The following is a 16,823-nucleotide window of genomic DNA, read 5'->3' as shown; positions in this document are numbered from 1 at the left end:
AGGCGGGGATTGATTGAACTTACTTGTTGTGCAGTCCGTTGGTCGACCCTTTTGGAAGGACGGCTTAGAAGTGCTTTCACCCCATGTCTTGACTCAGACGCTTTGTTCATGCGGGCCTCGAGGAGTGTTCCTTCCTTCGTCCTCGGATCGATCCGACCTCCAATCTCTTACTCTACTCCTTGATTCGACTCTAGTGAGGTCGACGAGAGACTTAACCACACTAAGCGCTCTTGCGAGACTTTGCATATCCCTTCGCTTGAGCTTGAGTTGCACCCATGGCTTTAATCCATCCATGAATGCTCCGAGAGCCTCCTCCTCACTTAGGTTGCGGATTTGGGGTTTGAGCTCCGTGAACTCCTTCATGTACTCTCGGATCGCACCTCTTTGTTCAAGGCGATAGAGCTTGTTACTGGCTTCTTGTTGAGCAAACTCAGGGAAGAAATAGTCTCGAAACTCCTTCACGATCCATCCCATGTGCCCACGGGATCGGCGTCGCGCTTGGTCTCGTCACACCTATTGGGCCACCAAAGTATTGCGGTATCGGAAAGGAACATTGAAGCGGTTTTTTCCTTGATCAACTCGTTTTCGATGTTGACGACGCCAAAGTATTGCTCCATGCTCCACACGAAGTTGTCCACCTCCTTAGTGGATTGATCGACTTTGAATTCTTTTGGCTTCAACACCTCAAGTTTGGGCACCGCTTGTGTGGGCATCGCTCCATTAGTGATGCTCAACTTGTATAGGGCGAGCTTGGTCTTGAGCTTTTGGATCTCCGCCTTCATGGTTTCGACCTCATCCTTACAAGGGCTTTCTTCCTCGATCACTTGGACGCGCTCCTTCAACACATCGATCGATGCTTCAAGGCTTCGTCCTTGTCGTGCAATGGGGCTGTAGCTTCGTTGAGGCTGGTCGTGAAGTCTTCATAGAGCGAGGTCTCAACCTCCATGATCCGGTCTCTCACGTCGTCAAGACCTTCCATAAATTCGACCATGGCACTCCGGACCTTCACGAGCTTCTCATCCAACGCAGCTACGATGTCCATTGAGGCTTCTCTTTTCTTTATTCGGCCGTGGGTCTCCTTGACTTGCATGGCCTCTCCATTCATAACAGCATATTGGCTCAACATTCTCTCGAACAGTTGGCGCTCCTCAATCTCTCCAAACGGATCTCTCCTTTGCTCTAATACCATTTGTCACGGGTCGATCGATTGGGAACGTGACGCGCGGCGACTCAGGCTCTTTTGGATCACCTAAACCAAGCCTTGCTCAATCGAACGCTCACTCGCTCGCTCACCCGAATCATAGAGAAAGAAAGTTTCTAAAGAGAGGCGCTTTGGAAAGAAAATTTTTTTTTTATTGTTGAAATAGTTGGATGATTACAAATGAGGGGGAGGGCATCCCTTATTATACTAGAGGCCCTTTGATTACATCCGTTGATCTAGAATTCATTCGGCGGATGAGATCGCACCGCCATACTGACACTAATGATAGCTTCCAACTACCGACATTAATGGCTAGAAACTTCTAGAATTTGGCGTAATAACGGTGTCGCCCACCCTTGGAAAGTTCCAAAAGAAGTCTTGTTGGGAATCCAAGCGATCGCAAGAGGTCCTCCGCAGCAAGGCACGGCCCTTTAACTCCGGAAACCTCTTGGCCGTGACACATGCCTATAGGTAACGTTAGGTAAACACAGGATCGGCAATTCTACGTGGAAATAATAATGTTACTAAATTAAGAAATTTTCATCAATCAAACTTTTTCAAAAGAGTCATTGAACGATGTTCATTACCAACTCATTAGAGATAAATAGTGTGCAAAATCTAGATGGATTCATCTGATCATATTGCCAAACTAATTTAATCAAATGTCTCAAACCATAGCCTTTCAATTATGCTACATTAATCCAATTCTAATCATCAACAAATCCCTTGTCAGCCTTGTGACCAAGATATAATAACAACATAACATCATAAACACCACATTATCACCCCCAATGAATTTCGTCTTTTTTTGATCAAACTCACACTAATCATTTCAAATTTTGGTCTTCAGCCATTTTCATCCTCTAAAATCGCCCCAAAAAAAATAATAATAATAATAATAATAATGCAGACTTCATCCACGACCTGTCCAATTAGCCAGTGAAACTCAGTCCACATGACACTCGTGCGAGGACAACCTCTTACACTTTCTCACGTGTCGATCCCTTACTGGATGGATTACGGTGATTTCTCTGACTAATGGTCATTGCTGCGGTTGCTCAGACAATGAGAAGGTGCATGAATGAACGACTTGCTAGGGACGCTTGCCGAGACCTGACCAATTGTGGATCATAAATTTTTGGCTTTTATTAATTCTACACTCGAAACAATTGACACATAAATTCACATATAATATTTTTTATTAATTTTTTAAAATTTTGAGTACTCTTCTAAATTTTGACAGATAAAGCGAAAAGTTATTTTAATCCTAAATAAAGGGACATTTCATCCATGACTATTTACCTTTTTATTCAATCAAATACTATCTACTTATTTGGATTGATTTTTACTTTTTGATTAATTCGCAGCTTATATACTGTAACTTCTTCTTCTTCTTCTTCTTCTTTTAATTTGATGCACTTTCACAGTACTCAAATATTAATACTCAGTTTCATATATGATCTTTTTGTAGTTTTGTAAAAATTTGAATAATATTTCTCTTTTGGCAGCAAAGTAAAAGATACTTTTGATTTAATTTCAATCCAAACAAGCAAGCCTTTGAGTATTTAAAATATAATCCTCACTCAATCTATTGAACAATTCATTTATATTTTTACTCGTCAAAAAACTTATGAAATTCCAATTAAAATGCATCATTTACATGGAATGGCATTGAATAATGAAAATCAAAGTTTAGCACTTAAATTACAAATTTCATAGAGATTCAACAAACCGTAGACTGAACTAATTAACAAGTCTCATTTGCATGATCAATGGCTTAGGTCAATAATAGATAGAAACTAAGCGGAAACATTCTAAAAATGTACATGGCATGATAAAATGATTGAATGGTTGCATTTGGATAGTCACGTGATCGACATATGAAGAGGGGTCGAATGCCAAAAAAGGTGCACAAGCTTTCTAAAGAAATATATCTACCGTTTTTAGAAAACTTGAAAAATATGCGATATTTTATAAAAGCATCCATAATTAAATTTTCCATGTACAACGCTTTCTATTTAGGGTTTCTCATTCCTTCTTTCTTAAGAATACAAGTTCTAGATTCGTAAAATCTACTAAACAACGTCGTTTTGTGTGCAAGTCGACGTCGTTTCTCATCAATGATGACACCTCGGCTTGATTGGTTTCCGCTTTTAGCATAATTAACCATGGTTGAGTTCTGGATTCAAAATAAGGAAAAAGAGAAAACCATGGTTGAGTTGAGCTCACTGTCTTCACTTGAGCAGCCTATAAATACCCACCCAACCCGCTCATTCTTCTCTGCGGAGTAAAGGCTAAGGAATTTTGAGTCGCAGCTGGTTCGTTTTTTTCATCGTTATCATCTTGTCCAGGTTAGGAATTCCCTTAACGCTATTTTGTAGCTTTCATTTCGGCTTCGACGTACCTGTTTAGCTCGATTGGTTCGCCTTTCTGCTGTTGTCTCTAGTCTATTATTATAGGGCGGATAGTTTCTGACTTCAGCATCAGCAAAAGCTCCCATGCTTAATGGCCATGGTTATTGATTTTGTTCAACTAGTTAGTTCGTCTTTCTTTCGTTCAGACTCGAAAGGAGCTGATCCCTGCTGTTTTTATTTAACAGCTTTGCATCAAATCTCTGGATCATTTGGTCTGAGTCTTTGGGCTCACGTCCGTGGTTTTGATGACCGTATTTTGTTACCATCATTGACTTTCCGTTTGTGCTCGATTCAGGAAGAAGTTTGTTCGCTGAGAAGTTCCTCCTTTCTCCGATATTGCCCGAGATGTGTCCTTCAACTGAGGAGCTCTTCACGTTCTTTTTTTGCATGCCTCATGCAGACTTTGCTCCGGCGAATGTGATGACAGATGTGAACCCTTTCGACTGTCTGCCTCAAACTTTGCTAGGTGATCCGCTCCTCAAACTCCTCTTTACGTGCCAGTGTGCTGCTAAAGGATTGCACATGTTGACTAACATTACTTGCCACGATTGATCTTAGCAGAAAATGTGTGGTACTTCATGGACTCAATGGAGAACAAGGGGGCAGAAGGCGGATTCTGGAAGCCTAGAGGAGAACCCCGTGAGATATTTGGTGATGCTTCCATCAAAGGTTGGGAAGCAACTCACGAATTCTACGAAGTACAAGGCCCGCATGTTGAAAAAACTGATTGGTTGATGCTGGAGTACTATATAACTACGAAGGTATCAAGAGAAGCTCTTCCAGCAAAGGTATTACCCGAATCCCACGTTGTCTATGCTAATTCACTGATGCATTTTTCCTCCCCCCCCAACCCCTTCCTCCTTAATCATACTGCCCCTTGACGGCCAATTTGGGTTGGATTTTGTGCAGGATACTAAATCGCTCTGCAAAGTCTTCTGCAGTAGCAGCTTGCCCCCATCTGACAGTGAAATGCCGCAAAATGTCGCGGGTACTGAGTTCCTTACAGAAAACTTCATTAACTCACTGCCTCCAGATAATTTCAACATACCTACCAAGCAACAGATGCAGGTGCGCCTCACTGATTTCTTTGTGGTTGCTCGGTTCTTCCTACGTTCATGAATAAAATTAGATTGATTAGCAACGTCTAGGTAACATTGGAAAATATGTAAATTTACTCCTCCGAATGACTTGCGGCTGTGAGTTTTCAAGATGCTGAGGCACCAAAATAAGCGCATTATGTTTACTAGCTGAATGTTTGTTCAATTGATCACAAAATGTAAACTTATCGCATCAATTGCAAGGCAGTCCATGAAAGTTGCAGTTGAGATTATCAGTAACTACCATTACGTGCCTTGGATCAGTTGGCTCATATTATAGTAAAAGATTGGTCTTCACTATTGATATTTGCTTGTAAATGATCTTTTCCATAACTTTCTCATGATTGGATGTCTGGACTATGAAAATAAGGATTTATTGCTTATTGTAATAATCTCATCCTCGTGCTTGGTTACATGGCGCTAGTCAGTGCTGTTGCCCCCAGAATGTTGCTATCTCCCGGCTCATCAAGACTTTTATCTGGTGTAGGTTGACACCACTTCCCGCAATATGATGCAACGTGCAGACAGTCTCCTTCTAAGTCATCCTGTTGAAAATCTGCCTGAGTTGGATATTATTGATCCTGATGACTACATAGCATTGGAGGAGTTGGAATTTATTGATGATGATGAGTTGGAATTTATTGATGATGATGTCTACTTAGGATTATCAGACCTTGACATTCCAGAATCGCCTCCATCTGATTCAGATGATTCAAGCTGCGTGACCATGTTGTCAGATGAATGCTTTAATTATCTGGACGCAATGCTGGGCTTAGTAGCTGAAAGTGGAGATCATGTAGAGCATAAGGATGGTGGTTGCAACTTTGGTGTCTTTGATTCTTCAAAACCAGATGACGTTGTCCAAACAGCAATTTCAGGTATGTTCTTTGGCCTCCTTGCATCTGGTTTTCAATAAAGAGGAGCTACTACTGGTTCTATATCATCTGATCATTGATGTTGCTCGTTTTTATGGTGACGTCACCTTCAAGGGCTGCAGATTTTATGTCTGCATCACGTGAGAAAGGAGAACGCGTCTTTTAGTTCATGTGAACGTATGTGATTCATTAGTTATAGTTAAGAATGTAGCCCAATTGGTAACTGATATCATTGACCAGCTTGACTGACATCAGTATTGCCTAAGTTCTAGTCATTGCGGTGAATTTGCCTCTGATCAAGAAACTACAGTGATTGTGTGGTTTATGGTCCTACGATGTTAGAATCCTTATATATATGATTTTGTAATTTCGATGCATTTAGACTGCTAATTACAAGTAAATTAATATGATCAAAAGGTCTTCCTATTTTCCCCTTTTAAGCCATTGTGTTGGTCATCCTAAACTTTGCCAAATCAGTTCAAGATTTCATTCAGATCACCATTTAGTGAAGCCTGAATAGCTGGTGCTAACTTACAGGATTGTTCATTGAAGAGATATCTTCAGAGAATGCCAGAGATGGCAAAGAAGTCAGCAGGGACAGCAGTCCACCATTGACTTTAGATTCTCAGAGCAGCGAACTGTTGGACAATAGCCAGACACCATCTGCTGATGGAAGAAATGAGACAGATGGAAGGTCGGAAAAGCTCAAGAGGAAGGCCTCGAGTTCTCAGAGTAGCGATGGGTCAAGCAGCGGCCAAGCGCCTTCTCCTGGTCATGGCGAAGCACGAAGACTGATGAAGGATTCAAGAAGCTCGAGGAGAAGTACCTGTGCTTCAAGCCATTCTAGCTCATCTCTCCAGTGCTCACAGTCACCGATTGGCATGCTGTCAAGAGGAAAAGTTATGATGACGTAGGTCGGCAATCCTGCCGCCTGTGCTGCTGATGTTGTTCGGATACATTCTACCTGTTGTAGGGTGGATTCGTGTTACATACTTTATGCTATTTTAAGGAATAATCGCGGGTACATTGACGTGGCATCTACCACCCGAGACTATTTAGTAGATTATGGCTTAGGGGGAAAGGATTTTAATTATTTAATGCCGGAGACAGATCTGTTTTTTTTTAAGCCTAGCTTGATTTCAAGCACTTGCAGGTGATTTCAAAAAAAAAAACATACAAGACAAAGGTATGCTGTCTGGATTTGTTTGGTTTTGCAAATGTTAATGATATATCGGTAGTGTTTCCCCTGTCTGTTTGCGACTTTGAGAGCTTTTAGCACATGAAACATCAGCTGGATGCAGATCATTAGGCAAAACGTTTATGGTTCAGCTTCATCAGCGAAGATTCGGCGAGAAGTTCTGGGCTTATGATGGCCCGACTGAACTCTCTCAGGACCTTGAGTATAACGCATCCGATTGGGCCCTTCGGCTCTAAGAAACGATCCTGAACAACATTTTGCGCTTGGTAGGCACTGCCTTGTGGGAGGCATTGTTACTATGGAGCCTTTAGAGACAGTTTTGTATAGGTTTTCAGCTGACATGTCGGATGCAGAATAGTGTTTACTAGGCATTTGGCGAAATTGCACTGCAGTGGTGAGGCATTATAGCTTTAAAACAAGTGTATCGCACGAATTATGCTCACAACATGATACAATCACATCACAACCGCAACCACCTCGACCAAACCCCACATCACTCGTGAAATAATAGGATGCACATTCAACACCACCCAAGAAATTCAATTGTCCATCATATAAATGAAATGTATACGACTCGTTTCCTCTCTCCTTTTGCTTTCTAGAGCCTTTGATTCTAGGGATCATCATCATTGCTCCGACGAGACTTAGCAATCGAAACACAATAATTGAAGTGGCGATAGTGCGAACACAAAGTACCCGGCGATAGCGGCTGAAAAGCCCCCAAAGTCAAACTTCTGCTCACTCTACTGCTCCTCTCCTGCACACAATAAATATATTACGCGTATCTGTATTAATTATTGCAATTTGCATGCATTATTTAGCGTGTCTACGCGACTCATAATTCCGGATAAAGTTCGAGACGCGTGCTCTGCTCCTCCGCTCCGTCAAGCTACACACCCCCGCTTAGGGTTAGCATAATTTTAGAGTAAAAACTAAAATCGAAGAATTGGATCATAGTGAATTTATTTATCCGATTTTGAGCTTCAAGATATACAAGTAAGTTCCAAGTTGAACCCATTTCGATGGATAGATTCTAAGTTCATGATAAGTTTTTATGTTTTTCTTGATTTATGTCTTCGTGCGATCTCTTGATATTTCATAATGTTTGATGATCTATGTATAATTTACAACTATTAGTCTAAGCTTTTATTTTATAATTAAAATCTTATTTTATTTATAAGTTATGGTCATTGAATAGAAACAGTGGTGAGGTGGAATCTGAAAAAAAAATATTTGGAGTCAGACTTTGAAAATTATGATAGGACAAGGTTTAGACTTCAAAGTATGCAGATGAACTGTACGGAATCCTGGAACCGCTTTTTGTAACCCCTCATCTCCCTGATCAAGCGGCGAGCAGGGGGCAATCCGGGCAGCTCGTCCGCGCGATGGACGGCGGAGATCGGAGTGGAGGATGCGCATGCAGGGACACTCTCCTATGCCCACTTCCCGTCTCCCTCTAGAACTTTACGAGGAGAGAGAGAGAGAGGGAGGGGGAGGGAATGATCCCACTACGTTTTTGTCGTGTCGCCTGTCTTTGCTTTACGAGTGTCGAGGCGTTCGAAAAGATGAGCCTACCCTGCAAGGATTTTTTTTCAACCTTCCGGATCATTACACATGCTCCGTGAACATGTCTTCGGAGGATTTTTTTTCTTTTTCTAGATTTTTCTTTCCCTCTCCCTCTCTCTTTCTCTCTCTTCTTTTTTTATCTTTTGATTTTTCGACTCTTTTAAGGAATTCTTTTTTTTCTCCCCCAAACCCCGTGTGGCCCCCGACGTGATCCGACGGGAGTTAGGGGGTTCTCCCCGGAGGCGCCGACGGCTCGCGTTCGCTCGCGCGCATGGCGGGAAAATCGGGGGCGAGTGGGAATTTGCCCGCTGGAACTTTTCCCGCCCCTTTCTGTGGTGGTGGTGGCGGCGGTGGTGGTTACAGTTGATGGGCTCGAGAAAGGGACCGAAAGACGAATGTCGAAACGTCGTTTTGCAAACCGTGCCTGTTCAAGACGAATTGATTGATTTTGCACGATACATGGAGGTTCGCGGTCTCGAACTAAAGGTTCGTTTACTTTAAGTAAAATTGTTTTTGTGAAATTATCTCTTTGTTTTCCGGCATTTAAATGATGAAAAACTAATCGATTTATGAAAAATGTTTTCCAATAGACTGAAAATGACGAGCTCATATCAGAAGAAAATGAACTTCTTAGGGATCATTTTCCCTCAATCACCAAACTAATGAAAACTAGTCACTTTTCTTGAAGAACAATTTTTTTCCCTTTGTAATGAAAGTTTTGGGGTGTGTTTATTTGAGTGAAAAATATTTTACGAATTAGTATTTTGGACTTTTACACATTTTGTTTGCTGAAAATGATCGAACAATAAAAAAAACCACTCACTATCAAAGTAAATGTACATACTTAAAGTTATAAAAAAAGTAGAGTAGAGGCTATTATATAATTTTATGGATAAACACGCACCGCCCTTAAAGTTCAAGGTGGTTTTATGGAATTTTACCTTTCTTTAATTTTGTCGCCTGCTTTAGTTGTGAAATTACGGTTTGTTAGTCCTGGTTAACACTAGTCCAGTCGAACAACTGTTCTCGATATAAGCTTTTTACCAAGCGATTGGATGTCTATAATCTGTCCGACAAAGTTGTAGGTCCATGTTAATTTCCAAGCTTACTTTCACCTTTTTGACTTTGCTAAGAATATCTTACATTACGTTCCTTTCATTTCTACCTTTTTTATTTTTAACACAACAAATATGCTTGACCTTAGATCATCAAACTCGGTTTAGAGAGTACCATGAAGGCCAGGGAGTTTCCTCCTATGAGGGGGCCTCCTACGCCCGTTTGTTTGCATTGTAGAGACAGGTGGTTGTCAGGATGTTTTCCTTACTTTTTTTCATGTCGCTGTTCGCAAGCCGTACACCACCCGATTGAGTCGGTGTTTTTATTAAGCCCTAACTTCGCCTTTACCCTTATTGCTTTATATGCAAGGGATTCCAAGATCACCTGAGATTAAGCCTTTTAACAACTTGCTTAGGTTGATATCGCCTAAAACTAGACGTAAAATATTATATATTGACGTTCCCTTCATTTCTTTTTCTTCTTTTTTTTTCTCATAACAAATATGATTGAACTTGGATCCTCGATAGTTGGTTAAGAGGTACCTCTTGAAAGGCCAGAGAGTTTCCTCCTACAATATGTTTGCATTGTGAGGATGGCAGGTTGTTAGGATGCTTTCCTTATTTTTTTACGTGTCGATACCCGTCTCACAACCCCAATTGGGTCAATATGTTTATCAAGCCTAAACCCTACCTCTACCCTCTAACTATTTTACATCTTAGGAATTTTGAGGTCTAAACGAAACCGAAATGAAGTATTTTAATGACTTGTTTAGGTTGGTATGGCCTGAAAAATACACGGAAAAATAGTATATATCCATGTCCTTTCATTTCTTTCTTTTTTCCACGACAAATATGCTTATTTGGATAGATGACTCGAACATAACATTGGCACCATTGGCATTCAATGGCGTTGAAAATCGAACTTATACCGTGCATTTAGTACAAAATAAAAACATATATCTACAAGCTGGTCTTTATGCTCTTCTCAAGTCCATTTATCCTTACAAACGCACATTGCATTTATTTGAAAACTAGCTAAATAACTTGCATGTCAATAAGTTAAGACATCACGAGATTGTTTGGCTCGAACGCATCATATTTGATAAAGCAATGTTTTAGACCGTGCTACAATACAATGCGTTTAGTTTGTTTACGAATAATGTGCATCCAAATTTTTCACACGATTAATGGTCATGAATACATAAACAACCTCATCTTGCTCCTATGCCAGAATCACTAATGCTTGAGCTTGGGTCTATAGAGATTGTCCTAGTCCTTGGCAACGGAGCCTAGGCACAAGACCTTGGCACCCATTCTTGAGTACCCGATTTTTGGGCCTAAAACCCACCGAGGTCAAGCTTGGGTCCACAGAGGCAAGGCTCAAGTCTCTCAAGGCCAAGGTCGAACCTTGTGCTTGTGCATAGGGATGAGCATGGTCCGGGTGGATGATCCTCATCTTAGAATCGAAAACCACCTATTAAGGATAGATTTTGAAAAATTGAAACTAGGAACCACCCATTGGTTACATGGACCCACCCGAAGACCAAACCGCTGGTCCAATCCAATTCTTAGATGGGTCCATAGAACCAGTCCACCAAACTTCATGCACTTCATATGACATTTCTAGCAAGCTAAGTAAAGTAAAAAAAAAAAAAAAATCTATATTCTTAATTGCGATATTAATAAAAAGATCGAACTCATCTTAAAGTTGAGAATGAGGCTGTGAGTTGATGGATGTTAAATTTGAAAGTTGAGGCTGTGAGTGAGAGATAGTAAGATGATTCATATGAGGTAAGAGTGGGACGAGACAAGCACTCGGTTAATGGATGTTGAGCTCTAAATTAAGGGTTTAAGGTTTTCATTTTTCTTAAATTATTTTTTGGCCATGCCAGGTTACCTAATTCCCTTGCTCAAGTCACTAACGCTCAAGTCGAGTCCATTGAGGCCTAGCTCGATTCCTCGATGGTTGGACCTAGGTCCATAAGGGCTACACCCAAGAACCTCAAGGCTGGGTCTAAGACCCTAGTGCCTATGCTTGAGCTCCTAGCAACCATGCTTGGATAACTAGCTCCTACGCCATGTCCCCAGCGTCCAAGATCAAGTCCACATAGGTCAATATGGGTCTCTAGTGGACATGCTTGGGTACCCCGCTCTCTCATCTAAGTTACATGCCTAGGACTATTGAGATCAGGCTCAATTCATTAATGGTTAACTCGGGTCCATAGAAGCTCACTCGAGGTCCATTAAGGTCGGGCCCAAGACCTTTGTGCCCGTGCCTAGGTCCCCGTCGATTGTACTTGGGTACCTCGTGAGCATGACCAAGTATTTGGCTCCCACTCCCAAGTCACCAATGCTTGGGTCTATGTTAGCGTGCAATCGTGCTTATGTACCGTGCACCCGCGTCCAAGCTACTTGCACCTTGGCCTAGGTTTATCGAGGTTGAGCTCGGTTCCTAAGCTATTTGGCCCAAGTCAACGAAGGTTGGGCCTAGGTCTCTTGAGGTACCAAGTTCAAGACCACATACCTATTATGGGGTACTCGACTCTTGTACCAAAGTCATTGGTGTCTAAGTTCGAGTCCACTGAGGTTGGGCTTGGGACACCAATCCTATGTCAAGACTTTTAGCAACCATGTTTAGGGACTTAGCTCTTATACCCAAGTCACTAGTGCCTGGGTCGGGTCTTCAGGTGCTTGTGCTTTGGGTTCTAATGGTTGAGCTTGAGAAACTCGAACTTCTAAGACATGGACCTTGCATGGCCGAGCCCAAGATTCTTGTGGTTGGGTCTAAAACCCAGTACCTAGACCTGAGTACTCTAAGGCTGGGCTCAAGACCTAAGCACCGAGCTTAGGTTCTGTAAGAGAAAAAAAAATAGTTTACAAGCTATGATTATATTTATGCCATGGAAATTTAATTCAATGCAATTTCATAATGTAAAATTGGGAGATCTCGTGGAAAACACTAAATTTCTAAAAAAACGAGAAATCAAATAATTAAAGCATGTCTCTCGTTATTTGTCCAGTTACAATAAATTTGAAAGGGCAAAACTTCAAAAGTGTATAACTTACTGCTTCGACAATTTTTTTGGGTGATTTTTTTCTGTACAAATTCTTGGCCCTTGTATCAAATGAATAATGCATGTCTCTTTAGGAAAAATAGAATAAATTTTTTCTAAGCAACAAATAATAATTTGCAGTTTTCGTTCATATTTTAATTGAATATAAAAAAATATTATCATTTTCCTTAAAAAAAGTCTGTTTAGAAAATATATTTTTTTAGAAATGTCAACATTTTTCTTTTTTCCGAAACAAACGGAATAAAGCATCCCCTTAAATAAGAACGTCGATGTCCATCTCCTCGCGGCACATTTATTATTATTATTATTATTATTATTTCTCTCCGCTTTTATCATTAAGACGGGTCATAACTCATAAGTAGGAAAAGAAAGAAGAAAAAGCATCAAGCGCTTCCAGCTAAGGAGCACCCATCCGACGAGGGGCATTCTCGTCATTTCAGCTAGCCCCGCGACAGCACCAGTCAACCAGTCAACCCCACTACTAATCTCTCTTTTCTCCGAAAACCGCCAGTGGTAATTGCGCGGACGCTGCGACAACAGTTGTTTTGTTGAGGAAAGGGTTGCATTATTGGACGACAGCCTCCGATCCGACGTGGCCTCCTTCCATTCGTCCGTTTCTGGTCTTCGGGATTGACAGCAACGCCACTCTCTCTCTCCTCTCTCCGTGCTTTTCTCTCGAAAAAGAAACACACTCTTTCCACTGAATTCCCTCTCTCTTCCTCTCTCTCTCTCTCTCTTCCTGCTCGCATTCCGAGTTCGAGCTCAGCAATGCTCGTCGATCTCATTGGCTGAGGCTGCTGCTTTCCTCCGTTTCGATTCTTTTCTTCTTTTTCTTTTTCTTTTTTTTTTTTTGGGTCCGATCATTTTTGGGTGCTCGGAGGATAGGAGCCGAGGATGATGGAGGCAATGGAGAGCTCGATCAACGGCGGGTTCTCGCACCTGCAGAGCTACGGCGACAGCAGCGAGGAGGAGCTCTCGGTGCTGCCGCGCCACACCAAGGTCGTCGTCACCGGGAACAACCGCACCAAGTCCGTCCTCGTCGGCCTCCAGGGCGTGGTCAAGAAGGCCGTCGGCCTCGGCGGGTGGCATTGGCTGGTAATTCTCTCCCCGCTTCGGCGACGGCTCCTTTCCCCTTCTCTCTTTCTCCTCCGGGGGTGGGGAATGCGGATTGATCGGGATCGGGGTCGATTGGTGCAATGCGGGGCGTGTCTCGCATTCGAGCCTTCTTGAATTTTAGGTTTTCCCCTTTATACTGTGTCGGAGAATTGTGGTGGGTGGGTTAGTGAGTGCGCCGCGTTGACTTGATTTGAAGTCGGAACGGATTTGGGGACACGATCGGGAATGGCACATGCCGGTCCGCGTCAATGCGTGCGCATTTTAGTGATTCGATGAACTTCGATGGTACTTTTCAGTGTCCGAATTTCAGATTGAAGTTCTCGATATCGAGTGTTCATTGCTACTCGGGCCAAAAGAGGAGGAAGAAGAAGAAAAAGGAGTATTCATCACTATTATAAGTGAGAATTTTGCATGTGAATATCTGGGTATAATCTTATTTGGGAATTATTTACTTTCGGATCGTGAATGGGCCTTTTTCGATTCATTTACTTAGGGGGGATTCTAGAATGTATTAAATCTAAACGTTTAATCTTCTTCTTCTTCTTCTTCTTTGATGTGGTATTGGTATGGATTGCTTAATGCGAAGTTTCTTTTGGTTTAGTTTCGCATGACGTCGGCGATGGTTTAAGATGTTTGCTCTTTTCTAATTGTAAATTCTGAAATCGCTCCGGAGAAAATTGATCGAGCCTCTTATCTCGATCTCCCTTTGTTTTTTTGTTTTCTTGAGTGAGAAGATCTGCAGGATCTTCGCTTTTTAATTCTGGGGGCAGAAGGAATAAATAATGAGTATGGATTTAGGAAATCTTCAAAGGTGTGGGCCTTCCTCGATTTTCAAATTAAACTAAATTAATGCTTCCATGAGATAATGGAGCTCCCTCAACTGTTGTTCCACAATGTGTGTTCCCATCTTTTACGTTTCTCGGCCAATGGAGTCGCGTAGAGTTCCTCTTACGTTCTTGGTTAATTCCAGGTCCTGACGAATGGCATTGAAGTCAAGCTACAGAGGAATGCCCTCAGCGTGATTGAAGCTCCTACTGGTCATGAGGAAGATGACGACCTGGATTATGAGAATGGGCATTGGAATGCATCGGATATGAGTGAGTTCCTAAAGCAGTCTGTTTTTTGTGGCCTGTGCTTCCTTTTCTCACTTCTGGACTTTTTTGTTGTGCCACTGGAGATTCCTTAAATGAGGCAATGAGTTACGGGAGTTTCTTGAGTCATTACTTGTGGCTGGAACTTGTCAAATCCAAGAAAAGAATCAGCAATTAGCTTTTTTTATTGGGTGCCATATAATCTGCTGCTTCTCAAGGAAGATCCCTCCAAAGCAGTTTGAGTTAGAACGAGACATGTCTGATTTGCTGCGACATTAGCTGTTTAGCTAAGAAATTGTTTAAATAGCAGCAGGAGATGTTGATTGTATCGGTCTCGGTTAATCCTAATTGGGTCCTGTTCAATTAGACCCATGATGAAATATTCTTTGGTATGGCGGTTTGAAAGATTGGTTTTTCACATGGAAAGTGTTGGAGAACATAGGATCCACTTTGCCTTTCACCTTTCGTCTTTTGCTTTTACTATTGCTGAAAGCTCCCTTATTCCACTTTATTTTTGGGTATGCCCCACGACCCCTTTATGATTGTGCTTGTGCTGCTCTTGTTCTAGCATCCGATGACACTCAAAAGTCCCACAGATCAAGGCATCGAGTGCACAAATCATCTGGATCATACCACAAGACCATGAGCAGGACTCATTCTTGTGATTCACAATCTAAGGGATCAATTTCTACCCGTGGGTCCACGGTACGATCTCCAATGCCTCTCACTTGCACCGTCTCTTGTTTGTATCCTCCAGCCTTTCAAAGCAATAACTTTATATTGCATTTGGTATTCTCCACTAGTCGTTGTTTAATGATTATTTCTTTTTCCTATTCCTCTCACCCACTGTCCAGAAAGTTGACCTCAGCAAATTGGAGATGGCTGCTTTATGGAGATATTGGCGCCACTTCAATCTCGTGAGACTTTTTCTATTCTTTTCCTATTTGCTTTGTCTATCGGAATTTCTTTCTTTCTCTTTTTTTAATTGCGGAAATCTCCGTAATCGTTTGACTTTCACTGTCTCGCTAACTAACACGCTGGCCGCCTTTTTTAGGTGGATGCTGTACCCAACCCATCAAAAGAGCAACTCATCGATGTTGTTCAAAGACATTTCATGTCTCAGGTATAGTTAACTCTTCCACGCATCGGACTGTGTATAGTTACTCTATGTTCTTGAAGACTATTTGGTAATAAATTGCCTACTGCCATTGCAAAAAGACTGAATAAACGAATTAATTTGATCGCTAGAAATCTCCAGAGCCTTCCGTCAATCGCTAGTTCCCCTAGTCTTTGAAAAACTTGGATTTGTGCTGCCATTTTTTTCGCCCAATTACCAATTCTTTCTTGCATCTTTTCCATGGCGTGCAGGAAATGGACGAGTTGCAGGTTATTGTGGGATTCGTCCAGGCCGCAAAGAAACTGAAGACCGTCTGCAAGTGACTGGGAGAGGATTGTGAGATCCTAGTCTAACGTATTCACGCTAACCGAGAGCTATTTACGGGACTCCTCTTCCCTTTGTGCAGCGAATTCTGTAATATATATGTATCAGTCTATGGACCGTCTTTCCCTGCATTGCTTAGTTATGGACTATATCTAAGTTATAGAGGGTACTTTTTGGTAGTATAGAGACCGCGATGTAGATATATGAACAATAACTAGACAACTTAGAATTTTGCGTCTGTGTCCTACTCGAAGAACTATTGCTGACGAGGGAAGTGGTGGTATCTTTGGCGATGTATATATGCGACCTGTATTTTGTCTAATTCTCTTGATTTCTACTGGCTAACTAGGCGTCTGCCAAATTACTTTCTCGAATTCCAAATCTCTTTAATCGCCGCTGCTCCCGGGGCGCGAGTACATCGAACAACATCGTCTGGCTGGATATGCAATGAGCTTGTGATAATGAGCGACTTATGAAGCAGGTGACTCCCCTTGTAGCTTGTCGAATTCATCGATTCATTGCAGGACGTGATTCACGGGACGGTTGTTGATGCCTAGTGTCACTGGTTTGATTTCGGAGGAAGAGCAGCTTTCTTGGTGGCAGCAGTAATAAAGAATTTAGGAAATGTTTAGAAGCGTTTCTTTCTAGACGCAGGACGGGTTGTATACGTCTCGTGTTAGGACAAACGGGATAAT

The 16,823-nt window shown here is 41.9% G+C and overlaps 2 protein-coding genes across 2 annotated transcripts; both read left to right on the top strand.

The window, feature by feature from the left end:
• The first annotated feature begins 4,183 nt into the window (after positions 1-4,183).
• On the top strand, positions 4,184-6,737 carry LOC120294704 (protein NTM1-like 9). The gene is made up of 4 exons (XM_039315129.1): positions 4,184-4,403; positions 4,525-4,683; positions 5,200-5,590; positions 6,125-6,737. The coding sequence occupies exons 1-4, from the start codon at positions 4,194-4,196 to the stop codon at positions 6,499-6,501; spliced, it is 1,137 nt and encodes a 378-aa protein (XP_039171063.1). The 5' UTR covers positions 4,184-4,193; the 3' UTR covers positions 6,502-6,737.
• A 6,421-nt stretch (positions 6,738-13,158) lies between these two features.
• On the top strand, positions 13,159-16,473 carry LOC104448726. The gene is made up of 6 exons (XM_010062609.3): positions 13,159-13,575; positions 14,567-14,693; positions 15,256-15,392; positions 15,542-15,604; positions 15,742-15,810; positions 16,056-16,473. Exons 1-6 carry the CDS (start codon positions 13,375-13,377, stop codon positions 16,125-16,127), a joined length of 669 nt encoding a protein of 222 aa, XP_010060911.1. The 5' UTR covers positions 13,159-13,374; the 3' UTR covers positions 16,128-16,473.
• The last annotated feature ends 350 nt before the right edge of the window (positions 16,474-16,823 follow it).

This window comes from Eucalyptus grandis, chromosome 6 (genome assembly GCF_016545825.1).
Source record: "Eucalyptus grandis isolate ANBG69807.140 chromosome 6, ASM1654582v1, whole genome shotgun sequence".
Taxonomy (NCBI): Eukaryota; Viridiplantae; Streptophyta; class Magnoliopsida; order Myrtales; family Myrtaceae; genus Eucalyptus; species Eucalyptus grandis.
The sequence above is the reverse complement of the archived record's forward strand: the minus strand, read 5'-3'. Positions and strand labels throughout refer to the sequence as shown.

Bases quoted from the DNA above. Each gene is read 5' to 3' on its own strand.
- LOC104448726 (XM_010062609.3), top strand. From the start codon at position 13,375: ATGATGGAGGCAATGGAGAGCTCGATCAACGGCGGGTTCTCGCACCTG. The intron at 15,393-15,541 runs GTACGATCTCCA...CCCACTGTCCAG, and splicing joins TTTCTACCCGTGGGTCCACG to AAAGTTGACCTCAGCAAATT. The intron at 15,605-15,741 runs GTGAGACTTTTT...CGCCTTTTTTAG, and splicing joins ATTGGCGCCACTTCAATCTC to GTGGATGCTGTACCCAACCC.
- LOC120294704 (XM_039315129.1), top strand. From the start codon at position 4,194: ATGGACTCAATGGAGAACAAGGGGGCAGAAGGCGGATTCTGGAAGCCT. The intron at 4,684-5,199 runs GTGCGCCTCACT...TATCTGGTGTAG, and splicing joins CTACCAAGCAACAGATGCAG to GTTGACACCACTTCCCGCAA. The intron at 5,591-6,124 runs GTATGTTCTTTG...GCTAACTTACAG, and splicing joins TGTCCAAACAGCAATTTCAG to GATTGTTCATTGAAGAGATA.